The 16431-nt window shown below is 43.3% G+C and overlaps 1 protein-coding gene across 1 annotated transcript in view; it reads right to left on the bottom strand.

Annotated features, from left to right (window-relative positions):
* Window positions 1-2595: 2595 nt before the first annotated feature.
* Window positions 2596-16431, bottom strand: part of lactb (lactamase, beta) — an 83129-nt gene continuing 69293 nt past the window's right edge. The window contains 4 exon segments of the mRNA XM_055662772.1: window positions 2596-3898; window positions 5836-6001; window positions 7804-7975; window positions 7977-8066. Of these exon segments, the coding sequence (XP_055518747.1) occupies window positions 3322-3898; window positions 5836-6001; window positions 7804-7975; window positions 7977-8066 (1005 nt within the window). The 3' untranslated portion in view covers window positions 2596-3321.

Here is a 16431-nt window from a genome sequence, read left to right as displayed (position 1 = left end):
AATGGGGAATTACAGACCAGTTAGTCTAACATCGGTAGTGGGAAAACTGCTAGAGTCAGTTATTAAAGATGGGATAGCAGCACATTTGGAAAGTGGTGAAATCATTGGACAAAGTCAGCATGGATTTACGAAAGGTAAATCATGTCTGACGAATCTTATAGGATTTTTCGAGGATGTAACTAGTAGCGTGGATAGGGGAGAACCAGTGGATGTGGTGTATCTGGACTTCCAGAAGGCTTTCGACAAGGTCCCACATAAGAGATTAGTATACAAACCTAAAGCACAAGGCATTGGGGGTTCAGTATTGATGTGGATAGAGAACTGGCTGGCAAACAGGAAGCAAAGAGTAGGAGTAAACGGGTCCTTTTCACAATGGTAGGCAGTGACTAGTGGGGTACCGCAAGGCTCAGTGCTGGGACCCCAGCTATTTACAATATATATTAATGATCTGGATGAGGGAATTGAAGGCAATATCTCCAAGTTTGCGGATGACACTAAGCTGGTACTCGTGTTAAAGAGCGATCGATATCCCTCCATTGCTCTCCTGTTCTCGGGGTCTGTAAACGACCGCTACAGACGGCACTATGTACAGCCTCCCCCCCCCCCCCCCCCCCGCCCGCGGAGATGATCCGTGGCTCCGCGATCGCGAATCGGCCGCTTATTAATTGAGACCGCGGCTTTACTTTACCGCGAGTACCTAGGCCCCGCGGTCGGAGTACTTTTTTCCCGGTAAGTTTTCGCAGGCAGCTCCGAGATTATTTGTTAAAGACTTATTACTCTACAACAAGCTGGCTTTAGTGACAATGTTTAATTGACTGTTATAGTTTAGGCCCTCAATTTCATGAGTGAATGAATGAATGCATGAATGAATGAATGCATGAATGATTTGAATGATGAGTAAGTGAGTGAGTGAGTGAATGAATGAATAAGGAATGAATGAAGGGTGCAGTTAATTAAAGTCCATACAGATAGATTTTCATAAATTCAGACTTTAGTCTTACCTTTCGGTCAGAGTTGATTCATGGGGGCCTTCTTTGTGTTCCAGCACATCAGCAGGGACTTTGAAGGCTTTCTTGCACTTTAATCCACCGCAGCACTTTCTTCAGCCTTTTTAATGCTTTTCCCACTAAATACAATTACCTGCTGCAAGTTTCCACGACATTTATTCCACAGAACAACACAACTGAATCTCCAGTAAAACAGGCACCTGTGAAGCCCCCTCAGCCATTTTGTGTGCTAGCCTGAAACAAAGCGCGTGATTGGCCAACTGGCAGACAACTCAATGTTAAATGAGCTTTGATTGGACTAAAAAATTCCCGACATTTTTCCGGTTTTTCTCTAATTTAATAATAAATGTATTTTCTCTAATTTAATAATAAAAGTCTTCTTCATATCGAGTTTCAGGGGTGATTTATATAATTTTTGTTTACACAATATGTGAAAATTTCATGTAGTTTGGTGACTTGGGTCACGAAATCCTATTTCTAGACACATTTTTGATGCTCGGCCCACAGCCTATAGGTAATGCCTTTCAACTTCAAGCCATTGCACCCAAGCCACAATTTGCAGTAAGTAGTGCCTTTCAACTTCAAGTCAATGCACCCACGCCCCCATTTGCAGCAAGTAGTGCCTTTTAACTTCAAGCCATTGCACCCAAGCCACCATTTGCAGTAAGTAGTGCCTTTCAACTTCAAGCCAATGCACCCAAGCCACAAATTGCAGTAAGTAATGCCTTTTATCTTCAAGCCATTGCACCCAAGCTACCATTTGCAGTAAGTAGTGCCTTTCAACTTCAAGCCACACCCAAGCCATCATTTGCAGGTAGTGCCTTTCAACTTCAAGTCAAAGCTCCCAAGCCACCATTTGCAGTAAGTAGTGCCTTTCAACTTCATGCCACCATTTGCAGTAAGTGGTGTCTTTCAACTTCAAGCAATTGCACCCAAGCCACAATTTGCAGTAAGTAGTGCCTTTCAACTTCAAGTCAATGCACCCACGCCCCCATTTGCAGCAAGTAGTGCCTTTTAACTTCAAGCCATTGCACCCAAGCCACCATTTGCAGTAAGTAGTGCCTTTCAACTTCAAGCCAATGCACCCAAGCCACCAATTGCAGTAAGTAATGCCTTTTATCTTCAAGCCATTGCACCCAAGCTACCATTTGCAGTAAGTAGTGCCTTTCAACTTCAAGCCACACCCAAGCCATCATTTGCAGGTAGTGCCTTTCAACTTCGTCAAAGCTCCCAAGCCACCATTTGCAGTAAGTAGTGCCTTTCAACTTCAAGGCAAAGCTCCCAAGCCACCATTTGCAGCAAGTAGCGCCTTTCAACTTCAAGTAAAAGCTCCCAAGCCACCATTTGCAGTAAGTAGCGCCTTTCAACTTCAAACCAAAGGGAAAAGCCCAAAAGCCAAATGAATTTTCTGACGCCAAACAAATTTAAAAAAGCCAGATTTCTGGAATTTGACACAAAAAAAAAGCCTATCTGGCAACCTTGGTCAACATGTCCCATCTACACTAGTCCCACGTGCCTGTATTTGGCTCATATCCCTCTAAACCTGTCTATCCATGTTCCTGTCAATATGCTTCTTAAACATTGTGATAGTACCTGCCTGAACTACTTCCTCCAGCAGCTCGTTCCATACACCCGCCACCCTTTGCTTGAAAATGGATGATTAGCCATGCTCGACATAAATGGTGAAGCAGGCCCAGCTTGTCAGGTAGGCAAATCCTGTGTCAAATAATGTACACCATGTTTGCATTATGCAATGTCAATGTATTAAATGCTTTTATATTTTTAAAGACAATTCTTTTGTGGTTTTCGTAGAAAGACAAACAAGATCTCAGGAGTGGATTCCCCATCTCTGGACACATGGCACTAAGGACAGATTTTCTCCTGGTTGAGATCCCAGTTTCTCACTCTAGTCTGTAAAAATACAGCTCAAAATCATTTACCATCAATACTGTATCGTTCACTGGAATTGATTAATTAAGTATATAAATGCTCGATTCTGCAAGATGTGCACAAAGGGCGATGTTTTGGCAGTGTTGCCAGCTGATCAGTACAGTTTTCATCATTAATCCCCAGTCACTCCTCAATCAAACCCAGCATTATTTTGATAAACCAATGGTTTGAACACAGAGTTATGTTATTGATGATGTGGAGATACAGGCAAATTGGAGGTAGCAAATATAAAACTAATTTTATGTCCCAACCACACGGGCACATCCTACCCACCAGCCCCAAATCTTTGCCTTATGTTTGGCACAGACATTATGGGGCACCACCACCAGTCTTCACATTTGGGTCCTTGACAGACTTGTAGAGGTCAGCCGGCTGGGACTGGGCCGTCAGCTTCAGATGGTGGAAGAATGGGTTCAGCTGTCCTGACCCTGTCAAACTCTAATGCGATTTTCAGAGCAGTGGCGTTGAGGTTAACAGACTGCAGGTTGCAGAGGATGGCGACCACTACCCCTTGCGGAGGGACACCTGCCTCGGGAGGGCTAGCAGAGGGGCCTGTTCGGTCCTTGGGGAGGATCAGCAGGACACTGCTGGCACCCACTGAGCCTCCCGTGTGGGTGAGGTACCGCCGCTGTCGCCGGCACTGGCCCCACTGCTGCCCCTCCTCCACCACGCCCCAGCCCATGGCATAGCTGCCGTCCCTGTCCCAGCTCAGTTCTGTTCTCTCCACAGGGCTCCAGATCATGCTCATGGTGGCTGGCCTGAGGTAGCCCAGGAGCAGCGTCTGCTGTCCCTCCTCTTCCACCTGAGAGCTGTACAACATCACATTGCCAAATTTCAGCAGGTCTAGTACGGTGGAGAGAAAGCCGCCTCCAGCCCATTTGTAGGAGGAATCCACGTAGGGAGAGTTAACCAGGCGTCCCTTCTCATTGTAAACATAGTACCTGTCGCAGAAAGACAAACGTCCATTATTCACTAGAACAGGCAGCAGTGAAGCTAATCACAGAAAGCACATTCCACAGCTTTTGAAGGTTTGTAAATATGAAATATTTCAATCAATTTTCAAGTTGGTTCCCAATTCAATGTTGCGATAAGCAATTACACAGGAAATACGCACATCTCCTGTAAATTTTACCCTCTCACCTTAAAGCTGTTCTCTAGCCTTTTACATTTCTACGCTGGCAAAAAATATTCTAATTCTCCCTTTGACTGATGAAGGGTCTCAACCTGAAACATCACCTATTCCTTTTCTCCAGAGATGCTGCCTGACCCACTGAGTTGCTCCAGCATTTTGTGTCTATCTTCGGTGTAACCCAGCATCTGCAGTCCCTTCCTACACAAAGAGTATCCCCTGGCTAAACCAATTAATCTGTTTTTTACGAACATTTGTTGAAAGATAAATATTTGTGAGCAACTGAGGGAAAATTCCTCTGCTGTTCTCCCACATAGTGCTGAGACCACTCACATCCATCCCTTGCAGCTGGGTTCAATATCCTTGATAATACTGGCCAAATAAATATGTCACAAAATGGAGGATCTCTGCATTTGCAAAGTCTGCGTGTCATCTTTCTGTGAAAAGCTGCAAAGCCATGGCTCTAGGGTGTCTGGACCCTGGGAGGAAGTCAAGCACAGGGTGATGTCCCGATGTCCCCTCTATTGTTAATATGTATGAGGGTTTTGCAGAAAGAGCTGAGCTGGGTTGGAAATGCATGATCAGGATTGGTTATAGAATGGGGTGTTGTAAAGTATTGTTAATTATGTTGCAGAGTCTTTGCACTGTTATCTTGTGATTGGTCAAAGTATGGAGCCTTGTTTAAATTGTTTTACTACCTGGGCAAATGTTTCTTTATTTTGGTGAACTGTCTTCCAACTCGAACCTTCTGTGGAAACAATGTAATGGGATACTTTGTGATTGGGTTAGGGAACTGTCAATAAATGTATTATATGATCTTTATTTGAGATTGGCTTGTAGGGGTTGCCCCCTCCCCCCCATGTGTTTTCGCGCCACGGGTCTGAAACAGTATAAAAGAGGGAACACCAGTTGGATTGGAGTCAATCTTCTGGGGTTAGTGGAATTAAGGGATATGGGGAGAAGGCAGGCACGGGTTATTGATTGGGGACGATTGGGGTAAGCTTTAGGAGCATAATTACATCCTCACCATGGGCAGTGGTTCCACACAGTAGCAGTTTCTACTGCGTCAGATTCTTCTGTGAGGAAAGATGCCTGGCAACTATAGACCAGTGAGCCACACATCTGTCGTAGGCAAGCTGCTGAAGAGGATTCTGAGGATTAAGATATATATGTAGACTTCAGCAAGGCCTTTAATAAGATTCTGCATGGTAGGCTGCTCAGGAAGGTTAGATCGCATGGGATGTGGGGAGACAAAGCCAATGGTGTATAATTGGCATCAGAGAGTGAAGCAGGGTGTGGTGGTGACATATGCACATGGATACAAAGGAAATGGAAGGATGTGGATTATGTATAACCAGATAAGAGTTGGTCTTGGCATCATGTTCAGCACAGATATTGTGAGCTGAAAAGCCTGTTCCTGTCCTGTACTGTTCTACATTCTGTTATAAAACTGCCGACCATACCATTTTAAGGAATGCGCTATGACTAAGCTCAATCTCAGTGTTTGCCTATTTAAACCGCTACCTTCTAGTCTCCAATCAATGTTGCAAGCTTCCCATTGGAAGCCAGGGAGTTAGTAACCTTGCTAGGTCCTCGCCACCTCTACAGTCTCGGCACAACTGGCCTTGGTTTTTCTTCTCGCCATGCTATTGAACAAGGAGCTACTATCCTTACAGAAGCAGAACTAAGAACATAACCCATTTGGCAAAGAAGAGAGTTGATACCGAGGTGCTCACCAGCAGACCTTACCGTGCTCGGTTATAGATGATTGGCTCATGTTCATCTGGCACAGTTCTGAGCATGTCAAGATCTCGGAATAGTTTAACCATGAACTGCAGGAAACTTTGTTGAGAAGCCTTCTCCACAACAGCACTAAGAAGTGTCCAAGCGTGTGTTGAATACAAAAATTTGCTCCCTGTGAAACACATAAGTGTGAAATGTCTGGTTTAGTTTAATTTAGTTAAAAAATATAGCATGGAAACAATTCTTCACCGAACCCATGCCAACATTCGATCACCTGTTCACACTAGTTCTATGTTATCCCAGTTTCTCATCCACTGTTGACACATTCGGGGGCAATTTTTACATAGTTCAAATAACCTACAGACTCGCACTTCATTTGGATAATTAACTTTTGTGGCATAACAATTTTCTGCAGAGGCATGTTCTGATTTGCCAGCACAAGGGACTGCAGATGCTGGAATTTGGAGCTAAAAGCAGACTGCTAGAAGAAGCTGGTCAGGCAACATCTGTGAAGGACAGGAGCTGTCAATGTTTCTGGACCAAAGGAAGCGGGAAGGAGTGGGTGGGGTGAGACAGGCCCTGCTACTATTTTGGTGGACTGATAAGAAATGAAGGATGATGGACAGATGAAGTCAGGAGGAGGACAAGGAAGGGGAGTGAGAGTCATTCTGGAAGCGATAAAGAGAAAAAAAGCTGATGGCGCCAGGTGAGGATAAAGGTGGAGATAGCTGTTGTGGAGTGATAAGCGGGAACACAAAGCTTGCCAGGGCTGGAATCTGGTAAGGAAATAAGGTTAAAATTAGAACGAGGAAAGGAGGACAGATGGACACAAAATGCTGGAGTGACTCAGCGGGACAGGCAGCAGCCTAAAGAAGGATCTCGACCTGAAATGTTACCCATTCCTTTTCCCTCCAGAGATGCTGCCTGTCCCACTGAATAACTCCAGCATTTTGTGTCTATCTTCGGTGTTATCCAGCATCTGCATATCCCTCCTATACAAGGACAAATGGAACCAGATGGGCAACGGCTAGTGGGTGAAATGTGTGTGCAGAAGGTGGATGGATGCAGTAGTGGAATAGGATGGTGATGAAAATAGGTGATAGGGGAGGGGGGTGGGTATGGGGTAAGGGACAAAAATGGGAGAGCCAGAGGTGGATTAGTTGAGAAAGGGAACGCAAGAGATGCGCATTAATTGAAATTGTATAATTCAACATTAATACCATTCTGCTGTAGACCATCCAAGCAAAATACGAGCTGCTGTTTCTCCAATTTCCACAGGGCCTTGTCCTGGCATACAGAAGGTTGGAAGGGACAGGTCGTTGCAGGAATGGGAGGGAGAGATGAAATGACAAGCAACCGGGAGCTCGTGTGGCCATTGCAGTCAGACGCAAGTGTTCTGCAAATGGGATGCCTGGTCTGTGCTTGATCTCATCATTGTGGAGGAGGCCACACCCAGAGCACTGAATGAAGTCATCAAATTCAGTGGAGATGCATGTGAAGCTTTGCAGAGGGTTGATTACATCCCTGAATTGTGATGCAGGGCGAGATATAAGGACAAATGCTGTTGTAGGGAAATGTGACAGGGGTCCGGAAGAAGGAGGTGGGAGCGACCACTCACAGAGGGAGTGGTCCCCGTGGAAGGTGGAAATGGATGGGAAGGAGAGGATGTGGCTAGTGGTAGAATCCCATTACAGGGGATTCAAAGTTAGTGACTTTTGAAGGCATGTATATGTGCATCTTTAACACTATAGGGTGGATGCCATCCATAATCTCACTTCCTTCTCAGATGGCTATATGGATGGAGTGGGGGAGTGCAGGGTGTCAGGAGCCCCGCGCCTTTGCTTTGCCCTTCTTATACAGTTCTGCTCTCCTAATGAAATGCTGCAATGTGCATCTTAAAAACTTACATTGTTACATAAATTTATTTGAATTGAAGCTTAGAACTGCTCTATATAATTTAACAGTATTGTTTACCAGGTTTGAAAATCAAGGGATCATTCTCAAACAGTTTCAATGCTTTGGAAATATTTTCAAACTTGTCTTTGATGTAATATTCCTCGTGTTCAAACTCTTTCTTGGTCTTTTTGCTTTCTTGGACTTTGCGCTCCACATTCTCTTTAACAAGACTTTGTTCCTTCTTGTTTTTTTGCCTTTTGTTCCTGTACCTTCTTAACATCCTTCTCATAGTGCCGAATGCCACTCAGATGAGACACTAACAACCGTGTAGTTATCGTCACCTATTGCAAGAGATTTCATTGTGTTGCTTAAAGGTTGCAAAATATTTAACATTATTTATTACATATAACCATATAACCATATAACAATTACAGCACGGAAACAGGCCATCTCGGCCCCACAAGTCCGTGCCGAACAATTATTTTCCCCTAGTCCCATCTACCTGCACTCAGACCATAACCCTCCATTCCTTTCCCATCCATATACCTATCTATTTTATTTTTAAATGATAAATCGAACTTGCCTCCACCACTTCCACTGGAAGCTCATTCCACATAGCTACCACTCTCTGAGTACAGAAGGTCCCCCTCATGTTACCCCTAAACTCCTGTCCCTTAATTCTGAAGTCATGTCCTCTTGTTTGAATCTTCCCTACTCTCAATGGGAAAAGCTTGTCCACATCAACTCTGTCTATCCCTCCCATCATTTTATATAATAATAATAATAATAATAATAATAATAATAATAATAATAATAATAATAATAATAATAATAATAATAATAATACTGGGAAACACATTCTGTAAATGGGCTGGATGGGTTGGAGTTTGTAAAATGTGTGCAGGATAGTTTTTTGCAGCAATACATAGAGGTACCTACTATAGGGGGGGCAGTGCTGGACCTCCTGTTAGGAAATGAGACGGGACAGGTGGCAGAGGTATGCATTGGGGAGCACTTCGGGTCCAGTGATCACAATACCATTAGTTTCAATATAATTATGGAGAGGGTCAGAACTGGACCTAGGGTTGAGATTTTTGATTGGAGAAAGGCTAACTTTGATGAGATGCGAGATGATTTAAAAGGAGTGAACTGGGACATTTTGTTTTATGGGAAAGATGTAGAAGAGAAATGGAGGACATTTAAAGGGGAAATTTTAAGAGTACAGAATCTTTATGTTCCTGTTCGGTTGAAAGGAAACAGTAAAAATTGGAAAGAGCCCTGGTTTTCAAGGGAAATTGGACATCTTGTTCGGAAAAAGAGGGAGATCTACAATAATTATACGCAGCATGAAGTAAATGAGGTGCTTGAGGAGTATAAGGAATGTAAAAAGAATCTTAAGAAAGAAATTAGAAAAGCTAAAAGAAGATATGAGGTTGCTTTGGCAAGTAAGGTGAAAGTCAACCCAAAGGGTTTCTACAGCTATATTAATAGCAAAAGGATAACGAGGGATAAAATGTATATATGGTGGCCGATTGGGAAAGGGGGAGATGCAGCGAGACGTGGGTGTCATGGTACACCAGTCATTGAAGGTAGGCATGCAGGTGCAGCAGGCAGTAAAGAAAGCGAATGGTATGTTAGCTTTCATTGCAAAAGGATTTGAGTATAGGAGCAGAGAGGTTCTACTACAGTTGTACAGGGTCTTGGTGAGACCACACCTGGAGTATTGCGTGCAGTTTTGGTCTCCAAATCTGAGGAAGGACATTATTGCCATAGAGGGAGTGCAGAGACGGTTCACCAGACTGATTCCTGGGATGTCAGGACTGTCTTATGAAGAAAGACTGGATAGACTTGGTTTATACTCTCTAGAATTTAGAAGATTGAGAGGGGATCTTATAGAAACTTACAAAATTCTTAAGGGGTTGGACAGGCTAGATGCAGGAAGATTGTTCCGATGTTGGGGAAGTCCAGGACAAGGGGTCACAGCTTAAGGATAAAGGGGAAATCTTTTAAAACCGAGATGAGAAGAACTTTTTTCACGCAGAGAGTGGTGAATCTCTGGAACTCTCTGTCACAGAGGGTAGTTGAGGCGAGTTCATTGGCTATATTTAAGAGGGAGTTAGATGTGGCCCTTGTGGCTAAGGGGATCAGGGGGTATGGAGAGAAGGCAGGTACGGGATACTGAGTTGGATGATCAGCCATGATCATATTGAATGGCGGTGCAGGCTCGAAGGGCCGAATGGCCTACTCCTGCACCTAATTTCTATGTTTCTATGTTTCTAAAATTGGCCCATTGGAGAGACAGAGTGGACAGTTATCTGCAGAGCCAAAAGAGATGGGGGAGATATTGAACAATTTTTTTTTCTTCGGTATTCACCAAGGAGAAGGATATTGAATTATGTGAGGTAAGGGAAACTAGTAGAGTAGCTATGGATACTATGAGGTTCAAAGTAAAAGAAGTACTGACACTTTTGAAAAATATAAAAGTGGATAAGTCTCCATGTCCTGACAGGATATTCCCTAGGACATTGAGGGAAGTTAGTGTAGAAATATCCGTGGCTATGACAGAAATATTTCAAATGTCATTAGAAACGGGAATAGTCCCCGAGGATTGGCATGTTGTTCCATTGTTTAAAAAGGGTTCTAAGAGTAAACCTAGCAATTATAGACCTGTTAATTTGACTTCAGTGGTGGGCAAATTAATGGAAAAGATACTTAGAGATAATATATATAAAGCATCTAGATAAACAGGGTCTGATTAGGAACAGTCAACATGGATTTGTGCCTGGAAGGTCATGTTTGATTAATCTTCTTGAATTTTTTGAAGAGGTTACTAGGGAAATTGACGAGGGTAAAGCAGTGGATGTTGTCTATATGGACTTTAGTAAGGCCTTTGACAAGGTTCCTCATGGAAGGTTGGTTAAGAAGGTTCAACTGTTGGGTATAAATACAGGAATAGAAAGATGGATTCAAAAGTGGCTGAATGGGAGAAGCCAGAGGGTAATGGTGGATGGCTGTTTATCGGGTTGGAGGCAGGTGACTAGTGGGGTGCCTCAGGGATCTGTGTTGGGTCCTTTGTTGTTTGTCATGTACATCAATGATCTGGATGAAAGTGTGGTAAATTGGATTAGTAAGTATGCAGATGATACCAAGATAGGGGGTGTTGTGGATAATGAAGAGGATTTCCAAAGTCTACAGAGTGATTTAGGCCATTTGGAAAAATGGGCTGAAAGATGGCAGATGGAGTTTAATGCTGATAAATGTGAGGTGCTACACCTTGGCAGGACAAATCAAAATAGGACGTACATGGTAAATGGTAGGGAATAGAAGAATACAGTTGAACAGAGGGATCTGGGTATAACCGTGCATAGTTCCTTGAAGGTGGAATCTCATATAGATAGGGTGGTAAAGAAAGCTTTTGGTATGCTAGCCTTTATAAATCAGAGCATTGAGTATAGAAGCTGGGATGTAATGTTAAAATTGTACAAGGCATTGGTGAGACCAAATCTGGAATATGGTGTACAATTTTGGTCGCCCAATTATAGGAAGGATGTCAACAAAATAGAGAGAGTACAGAGGAGATTTACTAGAATGTTGCCTGGGTTTGAACAACTAAGTTGCAGAGATAGGTTGAATAAGTTAGTTCTTTATTCTCTGGAGCGCAGAAGGTTAAGGGGGGGACTTGATAGAGGTCTTTAAAATGATGAGAGGGATAGACAGAGTTGATGTGGACAAGCTTTTCCCTTTGAGAATAGGGAAGATTCAAACAAGAGGACATGACTTCAGAATTAAGGGACATAAGTTTAGGGGTAATACGTTGGGGAACTTCTTTACTCAGAGAGTGGTAGCGGTGTGGAATGAGCTTCCAGTGGAAGTGGTGGAGGCAGGTTCATTGGTATCATTTCAAAATAAATTGGATGGGCATATGGATGAGAAGGGAATGGAGGGTTATGGTATGAGTGCAGGCAGGTGGGACTAAGGGGAAAAAAATTTGTTCAGCACGGACTTGTAGGGCCGAGATGGCCTGTTTCCGTGCTGTAATTGTTATATGGTTATATGGTTAATACATTTTATTTGTATAGCGCTTTTCAAGGACTCAAAGTCGCTTTACATGGTGAGTCAAGAACAAAACAAATAGAGCAGTAAGACAGAGATGCAAAGGGGAGGGGGACATGGGACTAAGGGTATGCAGAGGTGAAGAGATGGGTCTTGAGGCGGGACTGGAAGATGGCGAGGGACTCAGAAGTTCCGATCAATTGTGGGAGGGAGTTCCATAGCCTGGGAGCTGCCCTGGAGAAGGCTCTGTCTCCAAAAGTGCAGAGGTTGGATTTCAGAATGGAGAGGAGACCGGCTGAAATGGATCTGAGGGACCGTGAGGGTTGGTAGGAGGAGAGGAGGTCAGTGAGATAAGGGGGGGCCAAGTGGTTGAGGGCTTTGTAGGTGAGGACCAGGATTTTGTAGATGATCTGGTGGGAAATGGGAAGCCAGTGAAGTTCTTTGAGGACTGGGGTGATGTGGTGCCAGGATTTGGTGTGGGTAATGAGTCGGGCGGCTGCATTCTGGACCAGTTGGAGTCGGTTGATGTTGCTGGAATTGATGCCAAAGTGACCTCTATCAAGTCCCCCCTTAACCTTCTGCGCTCCAGAGAATAAAGACCTAACTTATTCACCCTTTCTCTGTAACTTAGTTGCTGAAATCCAGGTAACATTCTAGTAAATCTCCTCTGTACTCTCTCTATTTTGTTGATATCCTTCCTATAATTGGGCGACCAAAATTGTACACCATACTCCAGAATTGGTCTCACCAATGCCTTGTACAATTTTAACATTACATCCCAACTTCTATACTCAATGCTCTGATTTATAAAGGCTAGCATACCAAAAACTTTCTTTACCACCCTATCTACATGAGATTCCACCTTCAGGGAACTATGCACAATTATTCCTAGGTCCCTTTGTTGAACTGCATTCCTCAATTCGCTACCATTTACCATATACGTCCTATTTTGATTTGTCCTGCCAAGATGTAGCACCTCACACTTATCAGCATTAAACTCCAGCTCCTCCTGCATTTATACCCAACTGTTGAACCTTCTTAACCAACCTTCCATGAGGAACCTTGTCAAAGGCCTTGCTAAAGTCCATATAGACAACATCCACTGCTTTACCCTCATCAATTTCCCTAGTAACCTCATCAAAAAATTCAAGAAGATTAGTCAAACATGATCTTCCAGGCACAAATCCATGTTGACTGTTCCTAATCAGACCCTGCTTATCCAGATGCTTATCTATATTATCTCTAAGTATCTTTTCCATTAATGTTTCCACCACTGAAGTCAAATTAACAGGTCTATAATTGCTAGGTTTACTCTTAGAACCCTTTTTAAACAATGGAACAACATGCGCAGTACGCCAATCCCCGGGCACTATTCCCGTTTCTAATGACATTTGAAATATTTCTGTCATAGCCCCTGCTATTTCTACACTAACTTCCCTCAATGTCCTAGGGAATATCCTGTCAGGACCTGGAAACTTATCCACTTTTATATTTTTCAAAAGTGTCATGTTAAAATGAAACAATCTGAGTGCACTTCAAGTTGCAACATTTTTGCATGAAGATGTTCCATTATAAATGTTGTGATGGAAATTTTGTCACTTTTTAGCAATGTTATGCCTCCTAGGCTGTGGGCCGAGCATCAAAAATGTGTCTAGAATTTAACTTCTGTGACCCATGTCTCGGAGCGACATGAAATTTTGCACATTTAGATAAAATATAATTGAGAAGGAAGTCATAACTCGTCATTGCCAAAAGTTGCACATTAATTAATTAAACTAATCAGAAAATGAGATCGAAAAAGTAAGCGACATCTAGTGTGGGTTCCTCCGTTTACCAAACCCCACTGACTGCCAGTGTGCAGAGTGGGGTCACTGCCATAGTGGGACTGGGGCAGTGCCAGGCTGGGGGAAGACTAGCATCTTCCACTGACAGGAAAATGCCAAACCCTAACCTAGGTATGTTACAAAACCTACCTGAATCGTCATTAGGAATCTGCCCTCAGCCATGTCGGCGATTTTGGCGCTGTTTGGAGGGGGCGGGTTTAAAACGCGATTTTTACTAGGTTGTACTAATCGCACATGTTCAGCCTAGTAAATCATTAACGAAAAATCGCTGCAAGACCCGGTCGCAAAAGGTATTATTAGTTTTATAGGCCTCGATAATATAGTTCTAATAGTTTTAAAATTACTGTCTGATTCCGCAACCTCTCGCAGCCCCAGGGTTTTATAGAGCAAACAATTAAAGGTATGTACCTTATTTTTACATTAAATGGGGCATATATATAACCCTGAATATCAAGTTATCTATAGCGAGTAGCTCATTTTGGGCTTTTTATATCCCACAGTATTTTTCTCGGCATTTGAGGGCACTAATCCAGCGCTATGTCAACGTTCTAAACCAGCGCGTTCCACATGAACCCACTAGAAAGCCGATTTAAATGGGCATTTATTTACAGCAATTGAACACTAAATTCCTTCCATTTGGCCTATAAATTAATGTAAATTAGATATAAAAATCATGTTATATTGTGAATTATTTGTGAATAATCTTTGAACACTTAGGCTATTTAAAAATGTTAATCTTTCCTTAAGAAATGGGCGTTTGACTATCCAAGATCACAGCTTTTTTGTAATGTCCATTGAAAATCAATAGGGAACAAGATGCTAATTTCCGAGTATGAAAATGGTCATAACTTTTTTAATACTTGAGATATGAAAGTGAATTTGGTGTCAAATTAAACTTATTGTTGTGCTTTATCTGATGGGATAAATTGCAGACTTGATTTTTTAAATCTCAAAATTTTGTAACATTGCTACCTAACCCTAACTCTCTCCCCTGCCAGAGCAGCCCACGGCTCGATCTGGAACTGGAGCTGCTTTGGGAACGGCTGTAGTGGGAACGTGTGGCCCCAAAGCTCGTCCACCTCGGCCAGCATGCCCTTCTGGATTATTGTGGTGATGATGGTGGGATGCAGCACTGCCCTGCACGCCACCCGGGACGCCTTCAGCACCCCCATAGCGCTGGATCTGTCAGTTCGCCCGCTCGCTCGCTGGAACACCGGCCTGCCGACAGCCCGACCAACCACTCGCAGCACCCACCAGCTGGCCGAACACTCGCAGCACCCTCCGGAGGCCCGGCCCGACTGACCACTCTCACCACCCACCGGAGGCCCAGCCTGACTGACCACTCTCACCACCCACTGGAGGCCCGGCCCCACTATCACCACCCACCGGTGGCCCGACAGCCCGGCCGATCCTCCACAGCATCCATCCATCGGCCTACCGACAAGCCCAACCGACAGACTGACTGACCCTAATCCTAATCCAAACCCTAACTCTACATTTGTTATTTATCATTTTTATTTAACAGGTCACATCATAACTTTATAAAGATAAATCAATTGAAAAACAAAATGATGAGCAAGGTTAGCATTACCTTTATTATTTGGAAACCTTGTTATTGTTTTGATGTAATGAGGAGGCAGCCATGGTCCCAGGGTGCTCGCTGCCTAGTGACCATAAAACAAAGCACGGGATTGGTCAATCTGCGTCTGACCTCAATGTAAAACGTGCATTGATTGGGCAATTATTACTCGGAAAATTTGAGGTTTTTCTCATATATTTTTTTAAATGTGCATGTTTTGGTCTTGACGAGTTTCAGGTATGATTTATATAATATTTTTACACAATATGTTAAAAAATTCAGGTAGTTCCGTGAGTTCGGTCACAAACTTGAATGAAAAAGCTCCTCGGCCCACAGCCTATCCATTTATCAGCTCAGCTCAGCACATTAACTAGCACTACAAAGCATCTTCAGAAATGTTGCCCACATCACTAAGTTACTCCAGGGCTTTGTGTCTATTTACAAGGAAGCTGCCAAATTTTCATTCAACATTGCCATCATTGCTATTAAACTTTGAATAACAACCCAACAAAGTTGGATGGAAAGAATGACTTTACAATGGAATATATTTTTATACACTGACCAAGTTATCACCCACTCTTGAACTCCATCCCACCAGTGCAGAAACACCTCATGACTGTCTGCTCAGACCTCTGCTCTGTTCACTCTATACCCCTGACTGTGTAGCCAAACATAGTTCCAAAGCCTTCTTTAAATTTGCCAACTATACCACTGTTGTTGGATGAATAACTTACTAATGAATCAGATGGGAGATTGTAACTCTGATTGAATGGTTCCAGAACAACAACCTTGCCCATAACATCAGCAAGACCAAGGAGCTAAATACTAACTTTAGTTCAAGTTCAAGTTCACATTTTTTGTCACGCACCAATTAAGGTACAGTGATATTTGATTAACCATACAGCCATACAAGTAAAAATACCACAATACACGATAGAGTTTAACATAAACATCCATCACAATGGAATCAACATTCATCACTGTGATGGAAAGCAATAAAGTTCAGTCTATCTTTCTCCATTTGAACCTTCCGCAGTCGCCGCTATGGACAGCACTCGTCTGAATGATCAAAACTCCAGCGTCGGAATGGATCAGAACACACTCCGCGGCTTGGAGTTCCCGAATCGGCCGCTTCTTACCGGAGACCGCAACTTCACGATGTTAAAAGACCATGGACCAGTGGTCGGAGCACTTCTTCTGGCGATCCCCAGCAAGGGATCCAAGGCTCTG

Source organism: Leucoraja erinacea, chromosome 36 (assembly GCF_028641065.1).
Source record: "Leucoraja erinacea ecotype New England chromosome 36, Leri_hhj_1, whole genome shotgun sequence".
Classification (NCBI taxonomy): domain Eukaryota; kingdom Metazoa; phylum Chordata; class Chondrichthyes; order Rajiformes; family Rajidae; genus Leucoraja; species Leucoraja erinaceus.
This window is presented reverse-complemented; position numbering and strand designations above follow the sequence as displayed.